Source organism: Paramormyrops kingsleyae, chromosome 14 (genome assembly GCF_048594095.1).
Source record: "Paramormyrops kingsleyae isolate MSU_618 chromosome 14, PKINGS_0.4, whole genome shotgun sequence".
Classification (NCBI taxonomy): domain Eukaryota; kingdom Metazoa; phylum Chordata; class Actinopteri; order Osteoglossiformes; family Mormyridae; genus Paramormyrops; species Paramormyrops kingsleyae.
Genome location: NC_132810.1, coordinates 19002713 through 19019770, shown reverse-complemented (window position 1 = coordinate 19019770; position 17058 = coordinate 19002713). Strand labels below are relative to the sequence as shown.

At 45.8% G+C, this 17058-nt stretch overlaps 1 protein-coding gene across 3 annotated transcripts; it reads right to left on the bottom strand.

Moving 5' to 3' along the window:
- Nucleotides 1-357: 357 nt before the first annotated feature.
- Nucleotides 358-12817, bottom strand: adam17a (ADAM metallopeptidase domain 17a). 3 transcript variants are annotated; one of them, XM_072698769.1, is made up of 20 exons: nucleotides 12217-12817; nucleotides 10657-10789; nucleotides 9837-9970; nucleotides 9657-9745; nucleotides 8656-8842; nucleotides 8215-8345; nucleotides 7895-7981; nucleotides 7689-7796; nucleotides 6784-6955; nucleotides 6007-6095; nucleotides 5730-5882; nucleotides 5335-5534; nucleotides 5014-5117; nucleotides 4421-4555; nucleotides 4008-4135; nucleotides 3813-3891; nucleotides 3079-3167; nucleotides 2916-2972; nucleotides 2669-2705; nucleotides 358-2518 (listed from the first exon to the last, which is right to left on the bottom strand). In XM_072698769.1, the coding sequence occupies exons 1-20, from the start codon at nucleotides 12374-12376 to the stop codon at nucleotides 2187-2189; spliced, it is 2604 nt and encodes an 867-aa protein (XP_072554870.1). In that variant the 5' UTR covers nucleotides 12377-12817; the 3' UTR covers nucleotides 358-2186. The 3 variants fall into 3 exon arrangements, with proteins under 3 accessions (XP_072554870.1, XP_072554869.1, XP_072554871.1); XM_072698768.1 differs by lacking the exon at nucleotides 2669-2705 and having other exon boundaries at nucleotides 12217-12815; XM_072698770.1 differs by lacking the exon at nucleotides 2669-2705 and having other exon boundaries at nucleotides 12268-12811.
- Nucleotides 12818-17058: the final 4241 nt, after the last annotated feature.

Genomic DNA, 17058 nt, shown 5'->3' with positions numbered 1-17058 from the left:
TTTTTGGACTGTGGGGGAGGAGAAACTGGACCACATGGGGAAAACATGCAATCTCCACACACTGGAGCCTGCCAGGGATTTGAACCCTGGTCCCAGATGTGTGAGACGACAGTGCTGTCCATTGCCGCCCTGCTAAACATACTGGTTTTTTTTTTTTTTTTTATAAATAAAGGCTTGTAATAGTGCTTGTGGTCTGTAGCTTCAGAATATTTCTGTATCGTCCGAATACCTTTTATTTTACATGCATTTCTCATATGCAATGCGCTACACAGTAAAGAGTTAAAATGAGAAGTGAAACAGCCATAAAATGCAGCAGGATGTACAACACAGAAAACAGGGGGAATAAAAGGCTAGAAGCAATGGGAAGAAAGGGGAGTATATTTTTAAAAAAGTACAAAAAGCGAACACTAAGAAAGCCACTCGAGTGAAAAACTGAAAATAGACAAAGACTGAATACAAACATTTTATCTCGAGGCTCTTTTCTTGAATACAATACAGCGCCATACAGGTAAGGAGTCACATGAAAGACCCTGAAGTGCTTTGTGACCGTGGTGCCTCTGCTGGACGCAGGCAAACACACCAAACTCAGGAATCAGGAGGGCGTCCTGCTCGAGCCACTGTCCTGCAGAGCGCCCCCAACCACGGCTTCCCCACTTCTAGTGCTAGACATCCTGATGAAAGTCGACCGAAGTCATTAAGGATTGTCCAGAACAGCTGGATAAAACGTGTGTTTCCATTAAAGACATTTCTACAAAGGCCACGATTAACAGAGTCACAGGTGACAGCGAGTGACAGGTGGCACTTACTGCAGACTGCCAGCGAGACGGCGTTAGCATTAACAGTAGTAAAGGGAACACAGGAAGACAGTGACATTATTACACAAAGGCAGTCTGGCTAAATAAATAAGTTATTCACATTACCACAAAAGTAGCTTGGCAAACCAAAAATGGATTCAATTTTTGCTGGAAAGATTAACGCAGAGAAAATGCTGCTACTGAGAAATTAAACACGAGCTAATTTGTCATTTTGTTGTCATTATCAGCATCAGACTACCAAAAAAAGTTCCTTTTCATTTAATTGTGCAGATTACTGCCAGTATGATAGACAGACATACACATGTTCTTGCAGTAACACTTCTCCAGCAATACCTCACAGATTATATAAACCACTAATTCTAGTAGATATCCCAGTTCAAACCAGTTTCAAAAGCGGCTCGTTCCAGTGGCAGTGGAAGGCTTCTCTGTGGGGGCCTGACGTCACGCAGAAATCCTCCACCCTTCCCCCAGACCCACATTAATGCAGAGCCGGGTCACCGCTGTCATCTTCATGAGGGACCAAAGCACAGACCTCCTGTCTGGCGACAGACCATGTCACGAGCACGAGAGTGTGACCTGCGTCGATGACACCAAATACAACGCTCAACCCGCTACCTTGGCCCAGTAACAGACACACGCGCACTGGGGGAAAAACCAGGCGAAAAAGCGTTCACAGGATGATAGGAACCACAACTGAATCACGAGCATTTAGGCAACTATTCTAAAAATGACTTCTGACGGGGGGGAGGGGTGGGGGATGTAATAGAACATAATTCAGGAAAACGGGGTCTCACTCTCCAGTCCTGATCTTCTAAACAAGTAACTACTAACTCGTTAACCTACCGACTTGTCCAGAAAAAAAAAGAGAGAGAAACATTAAGAACATGGGCTAGAGAGCAAAGATAAACAAAGAGGCCAAACGCGTCTCTAAAAGCCTGAACACGGCTGTCAGCGGCTCCACCGAAGGGCGATCCGCAGAAGCCGCCTTGCGGAACCAGCGCCAAAACTGGCACGTTGCCACGGTGACCATGCGAGCGCACTCAAGACAAGCGGCAGCTGGAAGAGTAAAGGCACCTTAGGGTTAGGGCCCTGACTGTGTCCTTGGCATCACAACACATTTCCTTAGGAAAAAAAAAAACAAGATTAACTAATTAACTAATCATTATCACATGAAATGTGGTTGGCAGTTACCCTCACTGGTGTTTAATTCTGCCATGTTTGCAGGTCCCGCCCTGCCCCTCTAAGCCCCACCCATCTTCTGACCACACCCCTTTCCCTGCCCCACCCCCAATGCTGGGACTGGGGGCTCAGCACTCGGTTTCCTTGCTGTCGACACGCTGCTGCCTCTTGAGCCTGAACACCTGAGCCTTGTCACTGCGCGACGGGGCCGGCTGCTGTTCCGTCAGGTCCTCGTAGGACTTTGTGGGCCCGCTGGGTTGGAAGTCCTCCTCCAGCATGTCCTCGTCCAGGTGCGAGTCGCTGCTGGGGTCCTCCTGGATGGTGGCCATTCGCGGCGGCTCCAGCCGTGGCCCGACGGCGGCCTGGGCAGGGCCGGGGCCCGGGGCCGAGCTCGAGCTTGGGGCCAGTGCGCTTGGGGCCGAGGCCTGGTGGGCGGGCTGGAGGCGGGACGTGGCGATCACGGGAGGCGGCGGCTTCAGGATGCGTACGGAGGCCGACTCCAGGCTGCTCAGCATCTCTGGGTTCTGTAAAGATGCGGGGGAGGGGCGGGCAGGTGGTGAACGACAGCCAATCAGAAGCGGCCGTGACAAGCAGGCACACAAGCTCACCACGGTGCACTCCCACGATCCATCGACACGCTGCGTTACACACTGGATGCTACACGGCCGACTCACCTGTCGACAGAGTTCTACTACACACCTCCAGGATCTGCTGCAGCTCCGTGGAGGCCAAAGTAGACAGTAATGGACAGGTCATCATTTCTGAGCCTTAAGCTGCACTTAAAATCATAACCCACCTCCCCGCCCCATCTGAGCTACTCAGAGGTATCACTAAGTCCACAGAAGAGCAATCTGGACCCCCCCCCCACCACAATGAAGGAGGGGGGATTTAAGCAAGCGGGGGCAAAGAGACGATACTCACGCTGGGGTAGAAGAGCGACTTGTTGTTCTCCTCGTACTCCTTGTCAAGGCTTTTGTCCTGAAACATAGATCACATGACAGTCAGATGTGGCCCCCATAACACCCCCCCCCCCCACCCCAACCCTGTCATGGACACACGAGCAGGCGCCCTGTGGACCACCTACCACGCAGTGGACTAGGATGCTAAGGGGGATCCAGAAGATGAGGGAGAACACCACAACCGAGCCCACGATGTTGTCCGCCAGGAATTTCCCTGCGGGAGACCGGGGGAGCTGTGATGCACAGCGCTTAAGCTAAACGGCTCCAGTAAAACACACCACTGGACTAAAAAAATCAATGGGCAACATTTAGTGATTGTAGTTACACAAACCTAGATGGTACAGCCTACTACACACATAGGCCATATAGTGTAGCCTAAATAACGATAAAATTGCATGTAGTACATACACAAACATGGTTATCATCTTCATCATGTATAGTGTGCTGTATGTGCTATACTGTCATACGACTGGCAGTGCAGTGGGTCTGTTCAGACCAGCATCACTGCAAATGCGCGAGTATCATGCTGCACTATAACCTCACGACGGCTAAGATGTCGCAAGGTGATGGGAATTTTTCAGCTCCGTTATAATCTTATGGGACCACCGTTGTATATGCGGCCAATCATCGACTGACACGTCGTCATGCAGCACGACTGTAGGCTGCACCTGTGCAGTAGGTCTGATCGCAACTACAAAATGCGATAACGTGCAGACAGCTTATTATGCTGTTTTTAAGTTGTAAGAAGTGATAATACTACATGAAAATCATCTATAGAAAGTTTCCTATATATTCTGTATATAAAACAATCTTCTAGTACTTAATGAACTAGTGGATATTCTGCAGTGATGCTGCTCACCGAAAGTGTTGATGTCCAGCTTGTCGATGAAGTCCCATAGACGTTCGATGACATCCTGGACCTGCTTCATGCACTTCCCCTGCAGTGACAGCAAAGAGCAGCCACGTGAACAGGGATCTCCCCCTCCCACCCCCATCCCCCCCCCCAGCCCAGCCCATCCCAGCCCAGCCCGAGAGATGAAGCGCAGATACTCACGCCTTCATCACAGAAGCCCACGGTGCAAGGTTTGCCCTTCCGCAGGTACAGATATTTCCCGTTCTTCTCGAAAGGGGCGCAGATGCCGTCCTTGTCCCGACAGCACACCTTACATGAGTTGTTCGTCTCTATAAAAATAGATCAAGATACATTAATTTAGCGGACGCATTTGTCCAAAGCCACTGAGAAATTAGGGTCAGCCAATCCATGGAGCAACTGGCAGTAAGGGGCTGTGTAGACCCTGGGATTTCAATCGGTGACCTTCCAATCACAGGCCCAGCATCTAAACCTGCAAAGCCGAAACGAAACGAAACAAAACAAAACAAAACACAAAACAAAACACAAAACACAAAACAAAAACGAAAGCACTGGAAGCAGTCTCGTTTCCGCAGTGATGCCCAGGTGACACTAACCATTGCAGGCGCAGGGCAGGAGGTTCTCGCTGGCCACACAGAACGGGATGCATTCTCCTCCACGGCATGTGCCACTGTCCACGCAGATGGTGTCGTCGCGGGCGTTGACAGGAGGTGGGCACAGACTGCTGTTACCTGGGAGACGCGCCAACAGCATATGGGGGAAGAGGTGAGTGACTAAGTCGACGAGTGGTATCGACCCAAATCTCTGGCCAAAACACTGTCGCCCATCCATTTTCTGTATCCGCTTATCCTTAAATACCGCAGCCCTGTAAAGTCATTTTGTTACGTCTTTTTTGTCCTTGTCCTTAAACCCTCTCCCCCCAAACAGTCCACATGTTTGCTCTCTCCCAGGTCCCAGCACCTGAACCAAACAATCAATAGCAAATCGACCAATCACAGACATCGAGTATCTTATACAGGCGTGTTGGAAGCTGGGATGGAGCAAAGATGTGGACAGCATGGGGATTTCCTGGGACCGGGCTAGGAAGGACGGTTTTAACAGGACTAAGGTTCTCATACATTTCTTGTGGTGTCTCTTGGACCAGCCCGGCCTGCTCCAGTCCTCACAATGGCCCAGCCGCTGCACCTACCTGTACACTTGGATTCCCCCTTACAGGTGGCACTGATGGACTCCTGGCAGACTTTGCCTGCTTTCTCGAAGGTGCAGTTTCTGCAACAGGGGCTGTTCCGGTCACTGGATTCACAAGAAGAGAAGTTTCCGTGCTTTAGAATAAGGCGATATGCTGAGATCAGGACTGGCTCAGGGTAAACAATGTGAACTAAGCAGCCCCCTGTGCCCCCCCCATCTGATCAGCCCATCAGAATGTGAAGGGAGATGACCACTGATAACTAGGTTAGTCACATTTTGCTTAGGGCCCCAAAAAGGGGTGTTAAAACGGCCTTCCCAGTACCTGCACTGGACCCGGGGCCTGAACTTGCATTCGCTGGTGCAGCAGGGGTCGTGCTGCAGGTGAAGCAGCCCGGGGTCGCAGTCCTCTCCCTCCTCCACCCGCGAGTTCCCGCAGACCTTGCTGTTCCTCTCGCGGAAGCAAACGGGGGCCTTCAGCTTCAGAGTTTTCCCGATGGAGATCTTGCTGCAGTTGGAAAAGCGCTGGGGGGGGGGGGGCGGGGGGATTATAAAGGTTGGGGCGGGTAACGGAAGCCTACATCACCTCAGCCTGACACAACATTCCTTTCTGTTACTTAGTAACCTACCTATAAAAAACTCTTGATTCAGAGCCACAAGCCCCAATACAAAGACCCCAAAAGGAGCCTCTGAGATTCCGGCAAGCGAATAGACTGGTACCTTGTTGTTGACATGATCCCCGCTCACTGCTATGGGATACATGACATACTTGCCCCCGTTGTCGTCGCTGGGGGCACAGTGAGCGATGTTATCGGGGTCATGCTCGGCTCCGAAATTGTGGCCCAGCTCATGAGTGGTGACCAAGTCGGCCTCCTGTTGGAAAACGTCTCACTATTCAACGTTTTGTCAGTTTGTTGAGTTCTGTTCAGTTACTTCAGCGCACTGTCCTTTTTAAAATGTCAAAATATTTAATAATGTTAAGGTATATTAAAGCTACCTTCGTAAGGATAGTTTTCCCGTAATTCTTAGTGCTGGTTAAGCCGGTGTTTAAGTAAGTCCGCTTCTTAGTTCCAGGAGGAGTGTATGCTGAAACGAAAACGTCCAACCGAACGACAATGACTAACATGTCTCACATACTCAGACTGTGGCTACTTCCTGTCCATGCAGTCTGATCATTAGAGCAGGAAGTAAAATGGCAGGAGGTCACATGACAAAGTCAGGTGGTCACAGAGGCTAAAATCTATTCCGTGGGTAAGCCTTTCGATACACCACTAACTGGAACGGTTACAAGAAAATGGCCAATCACAGTACTGTGCAAAAATCTTAGATAGTCAAAAGAAATGTTTAAAGCTATTTATCTGGATAGTAAATGCACATTTTCTCAAAACAAAAACACAAGCATTAGAACACATGCACATTAAAAGTAATATAATAAAAACTAGTAAAAATTTCTTCTGTTCTCCAAAAACTTACTGGTGTCTAAATTGGATGCCCAGGCCAATCCACGTATTTATTAAATTTCACCACCAGCTCAATTAACTTAAATTAACTAAAAAAATCTATGTGATATTGATTAGCTATATGAGATGTGCTAGTGATCGAGTCAAAAAACACACGGATGTATTATATGTTTGCTGGAAGTAATGGAGTCATTTTAGCAGAGGTTTTGAAATGGTTAAGCTAACATATTTTGACAAGCTTAAGAGCATAGTTTTACACCAACCAATCAGACATCGTGTTCTTTGGCTGCGCAAGACTTTTGCAAAGTACACACCCCCTGAGCAGAGGCCGCCCAGGCCTGGAGCTTTGGAGTGCGAGGATCCGTCCATTGACCTGGAGGGGGCCACATACGCCAAGCCCAGCGTCCCCTCGTCGAAGTCCTGGTAGGTGAAGAGGTGAGCGAGGCACACAGTCGAGGCATTCTCCGCAATGTCCAAGCTGAATTGCTGGGGACAAAGAGAGATTATCATCAAGTAAACGAGTTTGCGTGTCCATGGCGACCATGGAATCTGTATAGCTACTGACCCCCTTCCCGGGGGGGGGGGCACTGAGATCCACCCTTTGTCAGTCAGGCTGGGCTGAAACAAAGTATGGATCCAATAATCTTTACACCCGAATTCTGTTTTAGAATTTTTAAATTTTTGGAAATGTTTGCAGCACAAACTCTTTTTCGACCTTTAAATGCGTATAAAATACATAAAAATATAAATATACAAATACTAGTCATTTAATAATTTCAAATTTTCATTTGAAATTAAGTTCATTTTAAAGTTAAACTGCAGTGTGGGTTTCATTTGATTCTATTTTAAAGACATGTATATTTAGTTTATATGCATTTTAGTTCATGTTTTAGTAATTGTATGCCTTGGACACACTGAAAACAATGTGTCTGATCTTTAGAGTCCTACACGACCACACAGAGCACATTTTGCACGTCCTCAAAATGGACATGTCCCAGCTATTATTAATGGTAATTAAAGATAAATAATTACTTTAGCTAAATGGTTTTTAAAAAAACAGTAACAGGAAGTATTTGACGTTGGTTTTCATTTTATTCCTGTTAGTTTTGAAAGCGACATTTTCGTTTAGTTGTACCATTTTATTTTTGTGCCTTATTTCAATTTACGAAAATATCTTCTTATCGTTTTACTTCTCGTTAATGATCATGAACCTGCTCACCTCCAGCAGCTTCTTGACGTCCCACACGTCTTTGGTCTTGTCCGGACTCCCTTCCATGTTATAGTGCACTTCATTGTTAACTTTGGTGGGCTCCTTATTGATGATTATCTAAGCGATAGCGCAAGAAAAACGCAGGTTTACGATACACCACCAAAAGGTAAACGAAGCTTTAGAAAAACTACATTTAATGTTAAATGTGGAGCCACCTGCTGGATTTGCACACCGTATCCCTTAAATTCATCATCCCAGGAAGTGTTTCTGTAGATGTCGTCCACGCGATCGATCAGTTCAATCTGAAGGGGGCAAAAAAATAAATTAAATAAACACAAAAGAGGCAGTGAAAATCATGATGGGTCAAACAATCCATTTGTCAGATGGAATCTCTCATAAATTATTGAGTGATAAAAAAAACCCCTGAACCCCAGTTCTGCCTGAGTGTTTGTGCCTGGAAGAGCACGGTTAGCCCAGGAACAGGAAGAACCTTGTTTTTACCCCAGTACCGCGCTTCCAGAGCCCCATCTCTCACCAGGTAGTTCAGGGTAGTGCTCTCCTCTTTGCGGCCCATGTAGGTAAAGAAGCGATAGTCGGCCACCAGTAGCAGGGGACAGGTATTTTTCTTGTGGCTGTGAGCCTGCCTCTTCTCCCGGTGGAGGTGCCCTGCGCAGCAGCACATGTGGCTCAGTCAGAACAGGAGTCACCTGCTTCCTGTTTACACTAAGATGGCCACCCTACTATCCAGCTGCCTGCTTACACCAAGATGGCCACCCTGCCATCCAGCTCCCTGCTTCATGTTTACACCAAGATGGCCACCCTACTCTCCAGCTCCCTGCTTCCTGTTTACACCAAGATGGCCACCCTGCCACCCAGCTCCCTGCTTCTCTTTTCCTTTAGCTGCTGTATTTTGTTAGCTTGGATACGCGTTAGCTTTTAAGCCGCCGTTTCGCCAGCACGGCGCCACCCTCCTCACCGTGCTCCAGGCCTTCCACCTCCTCTTCTCCCATGTTCTGAGCGCCCTCCGGAATGAGCTCCTTGGCCTCGGCCTGGACGTAGCCGCACACCTTGGGTGAGGCGATGCGGCTGATATTGCGGATGTCCTCAGAGCGATACACGAGCAGCCGGTCATCATCGGGCTTTTCCGTGAACCTCCACAGGGGCTGAGGTAAGAGACCCAGTCACGAAGGCTTTTTAATGGATTTTTTAAGATTTCATTAAAGATCTCTCAGGCCTTGGTTAAAAACTAACTTATTGGCATAATGGAACTGTCATTTTTAAATAGATTATTCCTAATATTTACTTTACTCTAGGCTCAAAGTTAACGTCACCACAAAGATCAAAAACACGCAATTCGGAGATCAAGTAAATGGAGAATGCATTGCAATTGCTAATTGCGATCTTACTAGGGTTATCATCGTTACAAAAACTAAAAGAAAGCATCTTCGTAAACTAAAATCAAATAAGAGACAAACATAGAATTTAAAAAAACTACAACTAATACTGCTATTTAAAGTAATGATTTATGTTTAAATATCATTAATAACCTGGGACACGTTTTGCCCATTAGTACTGAACGCAAACTGTGTACTCGTAGGATTATCTAAAGATCAGACCCATAAAGTAGCTCAACTGTCAGTCTATCCCTAGGAATAAAATTACTAACTGAAGCTAGAAAATACACATACACACACATACTATATATACACATACACACACACATACATACATACTATATATACACATAAGCACACACATACTTATATATAGACACACATGCAGTGTATATATATATAAACTAAATTTAAGTATAACTTAAAAATGTATAAAATGGAATACAACCACACTGAAAAGTAAACTGGATTGAAAATATAAAACGCACTAAATTATAAAAACAAAACTATAACACTAGATCTTACACATTCCCCAAATTGCTACTAGACACACGGCACTCAAGGATGCTAACAATGGCATTACCTCGACGTTGTACTCTGCTTCGTCGGTCAGAATGTGGGCCGAGAATTCGCTGCCGTCTATGTGTGCCTGCACACGAGAATGCTCCTCCCCTTCGAAGGAGGCGGAGACACTGTTACCATGACGACGGAAAAAGTGCCAGGCAAACTTCACCGACATTTCCATCACGCTGCGGATCCTCACCCACGACATGTCCGCTGAAGTAGTTCTGCATCTGAACATCGTACCTCTTCCCCTGGCCACTGCCATCTAGAAACTCCACTTTGAAGTCTTTAGCAAATAGGTTTCTGTTGCTCGTCAAGTAAAGCTTAAAATACCTTTGAGAAAGGAAAAAATAAAACAAGAGGGAACTTTAACTGCAGCAAAATGAAGACACCATTGGTTTAGCTGTTGGCTTACATGCAGTTTCATCCCCAACACGTTCGTGCTTTGTGAAGCAGGGTAACACCCTTTAACACACCGGTCAGTGGAGAAATACGCTCAGTACCCAGGCCAGTGTGATTTTGTGCTTTAATTTGGAAGTGTTCATTTTCACAAATTCACGCAAAAGATTTTAATCTATTTATTCCAAACAAATCTTCAAAAATGAGAGCGGGGGCTGATATTAGGGATGGATACCACCCAGGGGGGGGGGGGGGCACTGGAGATTTTGAGTCCAATGATAGCACATTATATTGGGCCCCCAACCCAGACCAATACAACTGCATTCCAAAATTTTTAGAGTCTCGGTCATTCAAGCGACCTCGGATTTGTCCACCCCCCCCTCCCTTTACGACACCCCTGGTTAGCAAGTGAACAAAAACAGCAGCTACTCAACGTACATAATGCAACTGGTTAATATCAACAGCAATCCTCTGCAATTACAGAAGGAGAAAAGCATCACAACTATCCGAAGTGTGTAAAGTTCTGTTTACTGCAGGGTGTCAAAAGACACACTGGATGGTTGAATCATTAACTACGAAAAGCTGGAAGAGGCTGACGTTGCCTGGCAGACGGAATTCACCTATTGAGAGCCGTGAAGCTGAAGAGGCGCTCCACCTGGGAATCGACAGTGACATCCCTCCTTCTGATGGAGTGCTGCCGCAGGCTGGACACCGGCAGCACCTCGAAGTCCGCCAGCATGTCATGGAGGCCGTCTGCCGAGGTCAGAGGTCAAGGCAAGTATCATCAAGTGAGCACAATGATGCAAGCAATTCAAAGTGCTTTACAGAGGCATAGGGATGCATTAAAAATTGACTTTAAAATCACATTTAGAAGACAAAAACACAGAGCTGCTCTGTCACTGCTCAGCTGCACTGTCACTGCTCAGCTGCACTGTCACTGCTCAGCTGCACTGTCACTGCTCAGCTGCACTGTCACTGCTCAGCTGCACTGTCTGGAATCTTACGCATCTGCAGAGCGATGACACTAAGCACAGCAGTGGGTAATAGTTCGTACCGGCAGGTATGTGCATTGACTGGAAGAAATTTTAAAAACAGGTTCAAAACCCAACTGGTTCAACTTACTTTTCTTTTAAGAAATGTCACATTTAAATACTTCTTACTCCTTTTGCCTGAATACTGCACTGAAATTACAGTCAAGATTTCAGCGGTTCAACCAAAAATAGTGGTCAATTTAACCTGTAGTTTTATTATAGAAGCCCACAGAAAACCCTTAAGCTAGGTACTCAAATAAACCTTGACAAACTTTCAAGTTTTCAGGAAATCCATAACATAAACCCACAATCCACAGCCAAAAGGAATAACAGGACATTGGAAGTGTATAAAAGGGCATCACATGGAAGCAAAGACAGTCCAGACATCACACACACACACACACACACCAGTAAGGCCAATTCAGGGCCACCGATTCACACGAATAGAAGAAAGCCACAGAACCGCAGCAATCAAACCTGAAACCAACCCAGAGCACTTTCACTATCCAAAATATATTAAAAAACACAAATCGTAAAGCATGAGATAAATAATCACTAATGCTGTTTACAATATAAACAATGCAGCCTTACCACCAGCCCAAACATAAGACACCGCAAACAGAGCAATCTATCAGTGAAATCATTACAGCGTCTTAATTCTTCCAGTTTGAATACGAATATTGGGTGTATTCCGCAGAAGCCGAGGTGTCAATGAAAGGGAGCGTCATATTCTCCACATTACAGTGCAGCGCCGAGGGGGACCGGTTTCATTTTTCATGATTCATATCATACTAAAAAGTTATATCCGGACAAAAACAAGACTGAAATGAAAGAAGAACGAAATTCAAAACATCTAACACACCCCTACGGCATAGGGGTGCGATATAAAGTCAGATTTGATTGAAATTTTCAAGCCAAATTTTCATTTCCATTCAAAAACGTCGGATAACATAAGTAGAACTAATTCCATTCCCGATAGCGACTTATGAACCGTAAATATTGGACAATCTGCGCAGCTAACCGAGGGTCTCTTACTTCATTATCTAATAATGATTCATGTGTCGCTGGTTAATACGCCGTGCTCCGGCGCTCAAAGCAGAGGAGTATTTTCGTGGAGCGACTGTCGAACGCGTCGGCCCGATAACTCACCGAGCCCCGCTTCCGCCGCCGAGGCTTTTATCGCGCCGGCCGGATACTTACCGAGCCCCGCTTCGCTCCGCTCCTCTTCCGCCGCCGAGGCTTTTATCGCGCAGTCTGCAGGAGACAGAAACAGGTATACCAGCAGGAAAGTGGCTGCGGAGGCTCCCATGGCAATGGACCGGCTCCCTCCGCGCTACAGCAGCGTGGGTCGTGCCGCCTGCAGACACGGGCGAGCGGCTGCCTAGCCCGGTCGGCGGCTAAGCTAAAGCGGATATGGCGCTAGCCGGACAGCTAGGATGGAGCCAGCGCCTTCCCACCGTATCCAAAATCGGCCTTCCGTACTATTAAGAGCGGCCCTCCCCGACTGCAAAGTCTCCCCCCGTAATATAAAGCTGTCACCCCCCCACACCGAAAGAAGACCCGCCAGGCCGACGCTCCGCTGCTTCCAGACGCGGTGTCCCGCACCCGGAAACACATCCCCGAGAGAAAAGAGGGCCGCCTCCGCCCCGAAATTCACCGTAACGCACGCGCTGGTCACTTGTGTAGCGCTGCTTTGAAACAAAGTAACGCCAACGGTGCATTAATATGTATCAGTTATCGTGTTGGTCTATCAGTCATCATGTATCGGTTACTAATAATTATTACTGGGAGAAATGGATTTCTGGGAGGTGTATGTTCATATGGAAAATGAATGTGCCGCTTTCCAAATATAAGGAATACCCCCACCTCGCATTTTGCTTTGGACCCCTGTTTAGAGAGCAAAGCAGGCGGTGTAGTTTCTGACACCACTCGGAAAGGACAAATAAGTTACATTTTGTATTTATTTTTTGCCTTCTCAGTCGGTCGATCGATCGACCAACCAAATGAATTCATGTAATAAACTTTCACGTTGGGTTCCTCGGCTTTAGTGTGGCAACATTTCGCAATAGTCAGTTGGCATTATCTTGTCTGCCAGAAACTGACTACAGACAGCTAACACGTGTCCACCAAATCTGTATTAATTTGCATTTGAAATGGTCTGAATTGGGGGGGGGGGTTACGTTTATTGTATTACTTATTTATGTTTAACTTAAGCATGTTTTTACCCGTTTTCTCTGATTATTCACAGTGGTGTATTATAATTATAGGCCCAGGGCCATCGGAAAGACCCGCAGATTCTTCGAGTTTTCAGCTGTTGTCCTGGTTAGGCCCACTTTAAGTCTAATATTTTAACTGAGGTTTTGCTGTCAATAAAGTGTGATTGCATGTGTATAACGAAACAGGAGATTATTTCTTTCATTTTCAAGCCGGATATTCATAGACGCCTCATTTCTTGAGTCGTAATTGTTTCTAACGTTTTACCTGCTTGTCATGTCTGTCCTTAGCACTTTCAAAGTGATCAGATACAAAAGGATAATCAAGTACATCCAAAGTTTCCTTTCCAGACTGTCATAACAGACAGGTGAGATCGTCCTAGGTTCTGGAGCCTGTCTAAGGCTATTTCCATAGTGATAGGAAATTTAATAAATTTTATTATATAAAATTGTGCTTAAAAACTAAATGCTTGATATAACTCAATGTGGGAAATGTGAGTCTCAAAAATTAGACTTCAGACAAAATTTTCCATTTTGAAGTAGCAGGACCCGTGCTAACGTAGGGCATCGGCACGTCAGAATCCCCACAGTGGGCTGGCCATCTTCATGGGCGCGTCCTGCTACATAGGAACAGCTCCTGAAAGAGTCTGCAGGCCTTCAGGGCAAAGGGTTGGTCCCAGATCATATAACCACAGCAGACGTGAGGAAATGCCTCCTCATCAATGGGGAAATTTCAGTATTCAGTGAGCGGTAACTGTATATATCAGCTGGACTGCATATATCATTGTCCTGTCTTAACTGTGTATTTGTGTCAAGTATATATGCCATATGAATACACTGGAGAGCCATTAACAGCCAGGGTCAAATTCCACGCGTCTGAGAATATTTGGCCAATGAAGCCGATTCTGATTTTCTGGCTTTTAACATGTGTCGTTCCAGCTCTTAACAAGCGATGCCTCAGGGTTTTGAATAACTCATTGTACATGTTGTATTTATTGCATCAGTCCTTGCACTGACATGCACTGCTGAACTTTTTAAACACTTATCAACATGTGCATCATATATAACAACCAAATTGTGTGACAACTGTCTTGTGGCAACTTTGTATCTATCTGTATCTAAGCCTGATACCTACTAATGGGGCAGCCATTCACCCAAATCGACATACTGTTTAATAAGGGTTATCAGGAAATAGGTTTCAATATTTAAAACATAATATGAAAACCGTTTTTGTGACTGACAAATGAAGATTAAACACTTACATTAGACATGAATCTTCCATGATCCAGTACAGGGTCAAACCAATTAATTTAGTCAAACAAAGAAAAGATGTGAATGTGAAGTGAACAATTATTTCAATAGCAGAGATAAGAAATGGGCATATGATCTAATGATACAATGATGTGCTCTGTGCTGTTGGAAGAGTTTGTCTGAAGGAGGATCAAGAATGGGCCTTTCAGAATTGATCTTCTAGATCCATGGCTCCAGGAGCAGCAGGAGTGAGGAGACAATTTGCCGGGATCTTAGAAGGCAGCATATTTGTGCATGAAGTGTGATAGAACGTGAAATGGAAGCAGAGTCAAGGGCATTTTCTGTAGTGAAAATCAGACAGCTTCTGCTTCTGCTGGTCAGATTCAGTAACCCATCTGAAGCTAAGCAGGTTTGGCCCTGGCCAATACTTGGATGGGAGACCAAGTGAGAAAGTCAAGTTTCTGCTGGGCCACAGAACCGCAGCCTGTGCTGTGGTCAGTGGGGAACCCAGTGCAGCTATAGTGACGCTGAGAGCTTTAGATGCTCTCTGAGGTCACCAAAGATCCTTGGGCATCTTCTGAAAGAGCAGGGCTGATACCCTGATGTCCTGTAACTACCCACTGTGGCTCTTTCATATCTGGCCTCCTACTCATCCCCTATATCTAACTGGTGAATTCTCTCCTGCCCCTTCACCTTAGCTACTGTGTGGTGAGAGTTCTGGTGCAGAAAGGCTACCATCCCATCATCCAGGTGGGTGTTACACTGGTGGTGGTTGAAGTGGTGCTTTGGGCGCCATATAGATGTAATGCTCATTGAGTCCTTCTAGAAAGGTTACAATTTTTTTTTTGTCAAATCCTTCAAGAGAATCTGCCCAATGAATCAAATGAAGGATGAGATCATACTGAGGTGTGAACGACTGCTGGGCTGCATGCGTCCTTTAGCTAAAACCAGCCTGCCGACATTTATGGGGGAAAAAAGTACTTCAGTGGAAACTTAAAAACCAGTCACACCGGGAGCATCGTGCTGGGATGACTCAATCAGTATCGCCTGCCGCCTGCCATACGCTGGCATAGGTGCCCCTCACAAGGCCGTTCAGGGTCATGGACTTATGAAAAAAGGTTGGCTTTGGACTCTCGCCAACTTTGTACCGAAACGTGGTGGACGACCTCAAACCGGCTGCAGCTGCCACTGGCTCGCAAACAATCTGGACCGTCCTCCTGCATCAGATCCGAAAACCTCAGAGTTTAGTATCTTGGCCCATCAGCTCCTTTCGGTTCTCCGGCTGCTAAACACAAGACGTGCAATACGTGGAGAGACAATGTGACATTGTTCACTGAATGTTTGAATTACTTTGTTTCAGACAAACTCCAAGCATCCATCTTCCAAACCCACTTGTCCTATGCAGGGTTGCGGGGATCTGGAGTCTGTATAAAATAAAAACACTTTTCAAAATATATTGCTGAGACATTCAGGATAGCTGTCATTCATTGTTTCCTTTAAATAGAACAAAGTTATGGTCCACTGCAGATATGAAGGAAAAAACATACAGAATTGACTGCAAAGGTTCTGCAAAAATATCGGTGTTTGTTACTTATGTTTGGAACAGATGTAATCGGCAGCTTGTAAGGCTGGTGATATCCAGGGTGAAGTCGGCATACCACACATGGACACAAGAGGATTTCTGGGTACTAACCCAGATTGTATTTAAAAAAAAAAAAACAGCTTTTCAACTCACTCAACTCTCCTGTTTCTACCAAAACTGTCCATCAAGAGCTCCACAGGGTCAACATTCATGGTCAGGCTGCTATAGTCAAACCTTTGGTCACTCATGTTAATGCAAGACATTGGTTTCAATGGTGCCAGCAGTGTAAACCTTGGGCTGGGGGACGATGAGAAACGGTTTGTTCTCTGATGAGTCCACCTGCACCGCCTATCCCACTTTTGGGAAAGTTAGTGTGAAGCTCAAAGGAGGCTTACCCTGTGGGTTCTGAGGATAAAGCAGTTAACCACTGGATTAGTGAGCCACACCCATCGAAGATTTACTCACAGGTACAATTTGGTCAACATTCACTTTACATCTTAGCAAATATTCAAACACTCATTGTGCAACCCTTAAATTCTAATGGAGAGTTTTGAAATCACAAAGCAGGTCAGTCACACCCTTCCCAGGCACAAAAACAGACAAATCCAAAGCAAAAGCCCATATCGCTGGTACCTACCTGACTTGCATCAGAGATTCGTTTTAGTCTAATTGAATTAGCAACTTAAACTTTCTAGTAATACACCCATCCATTATCCTTGTTTTCATATCATTTCAGGCTTGCACCAAAGGAAAGCTTGTGGGAGTTTTACTTACACAAAAATGTATTGAGGGCAGAAAGAAAAATGATTGGTTCAGAAAGATCAGATTGTAGAAGAGGTTGATTGGTTGGTCCTGCCTCCTCTAGGTGCCTTGATCCACCTCATCTACAATGTGATTGGTTGTGAGAGAACAAAACTCCTTGACAGTCAGCACGAGTGATAAAAG

Bases quoted from the DNA above. Each gene is read 5' to 3' on its own strand.
- adam17a (XM_072698768.1), bottom strand. From the start codon at position 12,376: ATGGGAGCCTCCGCAGCCACTTTCCTGCTGGTATACCTGTTTCTGTCT. The intron at 5,118-5,334 runs GTACTGGGAAGG...TTGTGAATCCAG, and splicing joins AGGCCCCGGGTCCAGTGCAG to TGACCGGAACAGCCCCTGTT. The intron at 3,892-4,007 runs GTGAGTATCTGC...CTGTCACTGCAG, and splicing joins TGGGCTTCTGTGATGAAGGC to GGGAAGTGCATGAAGCAGGT.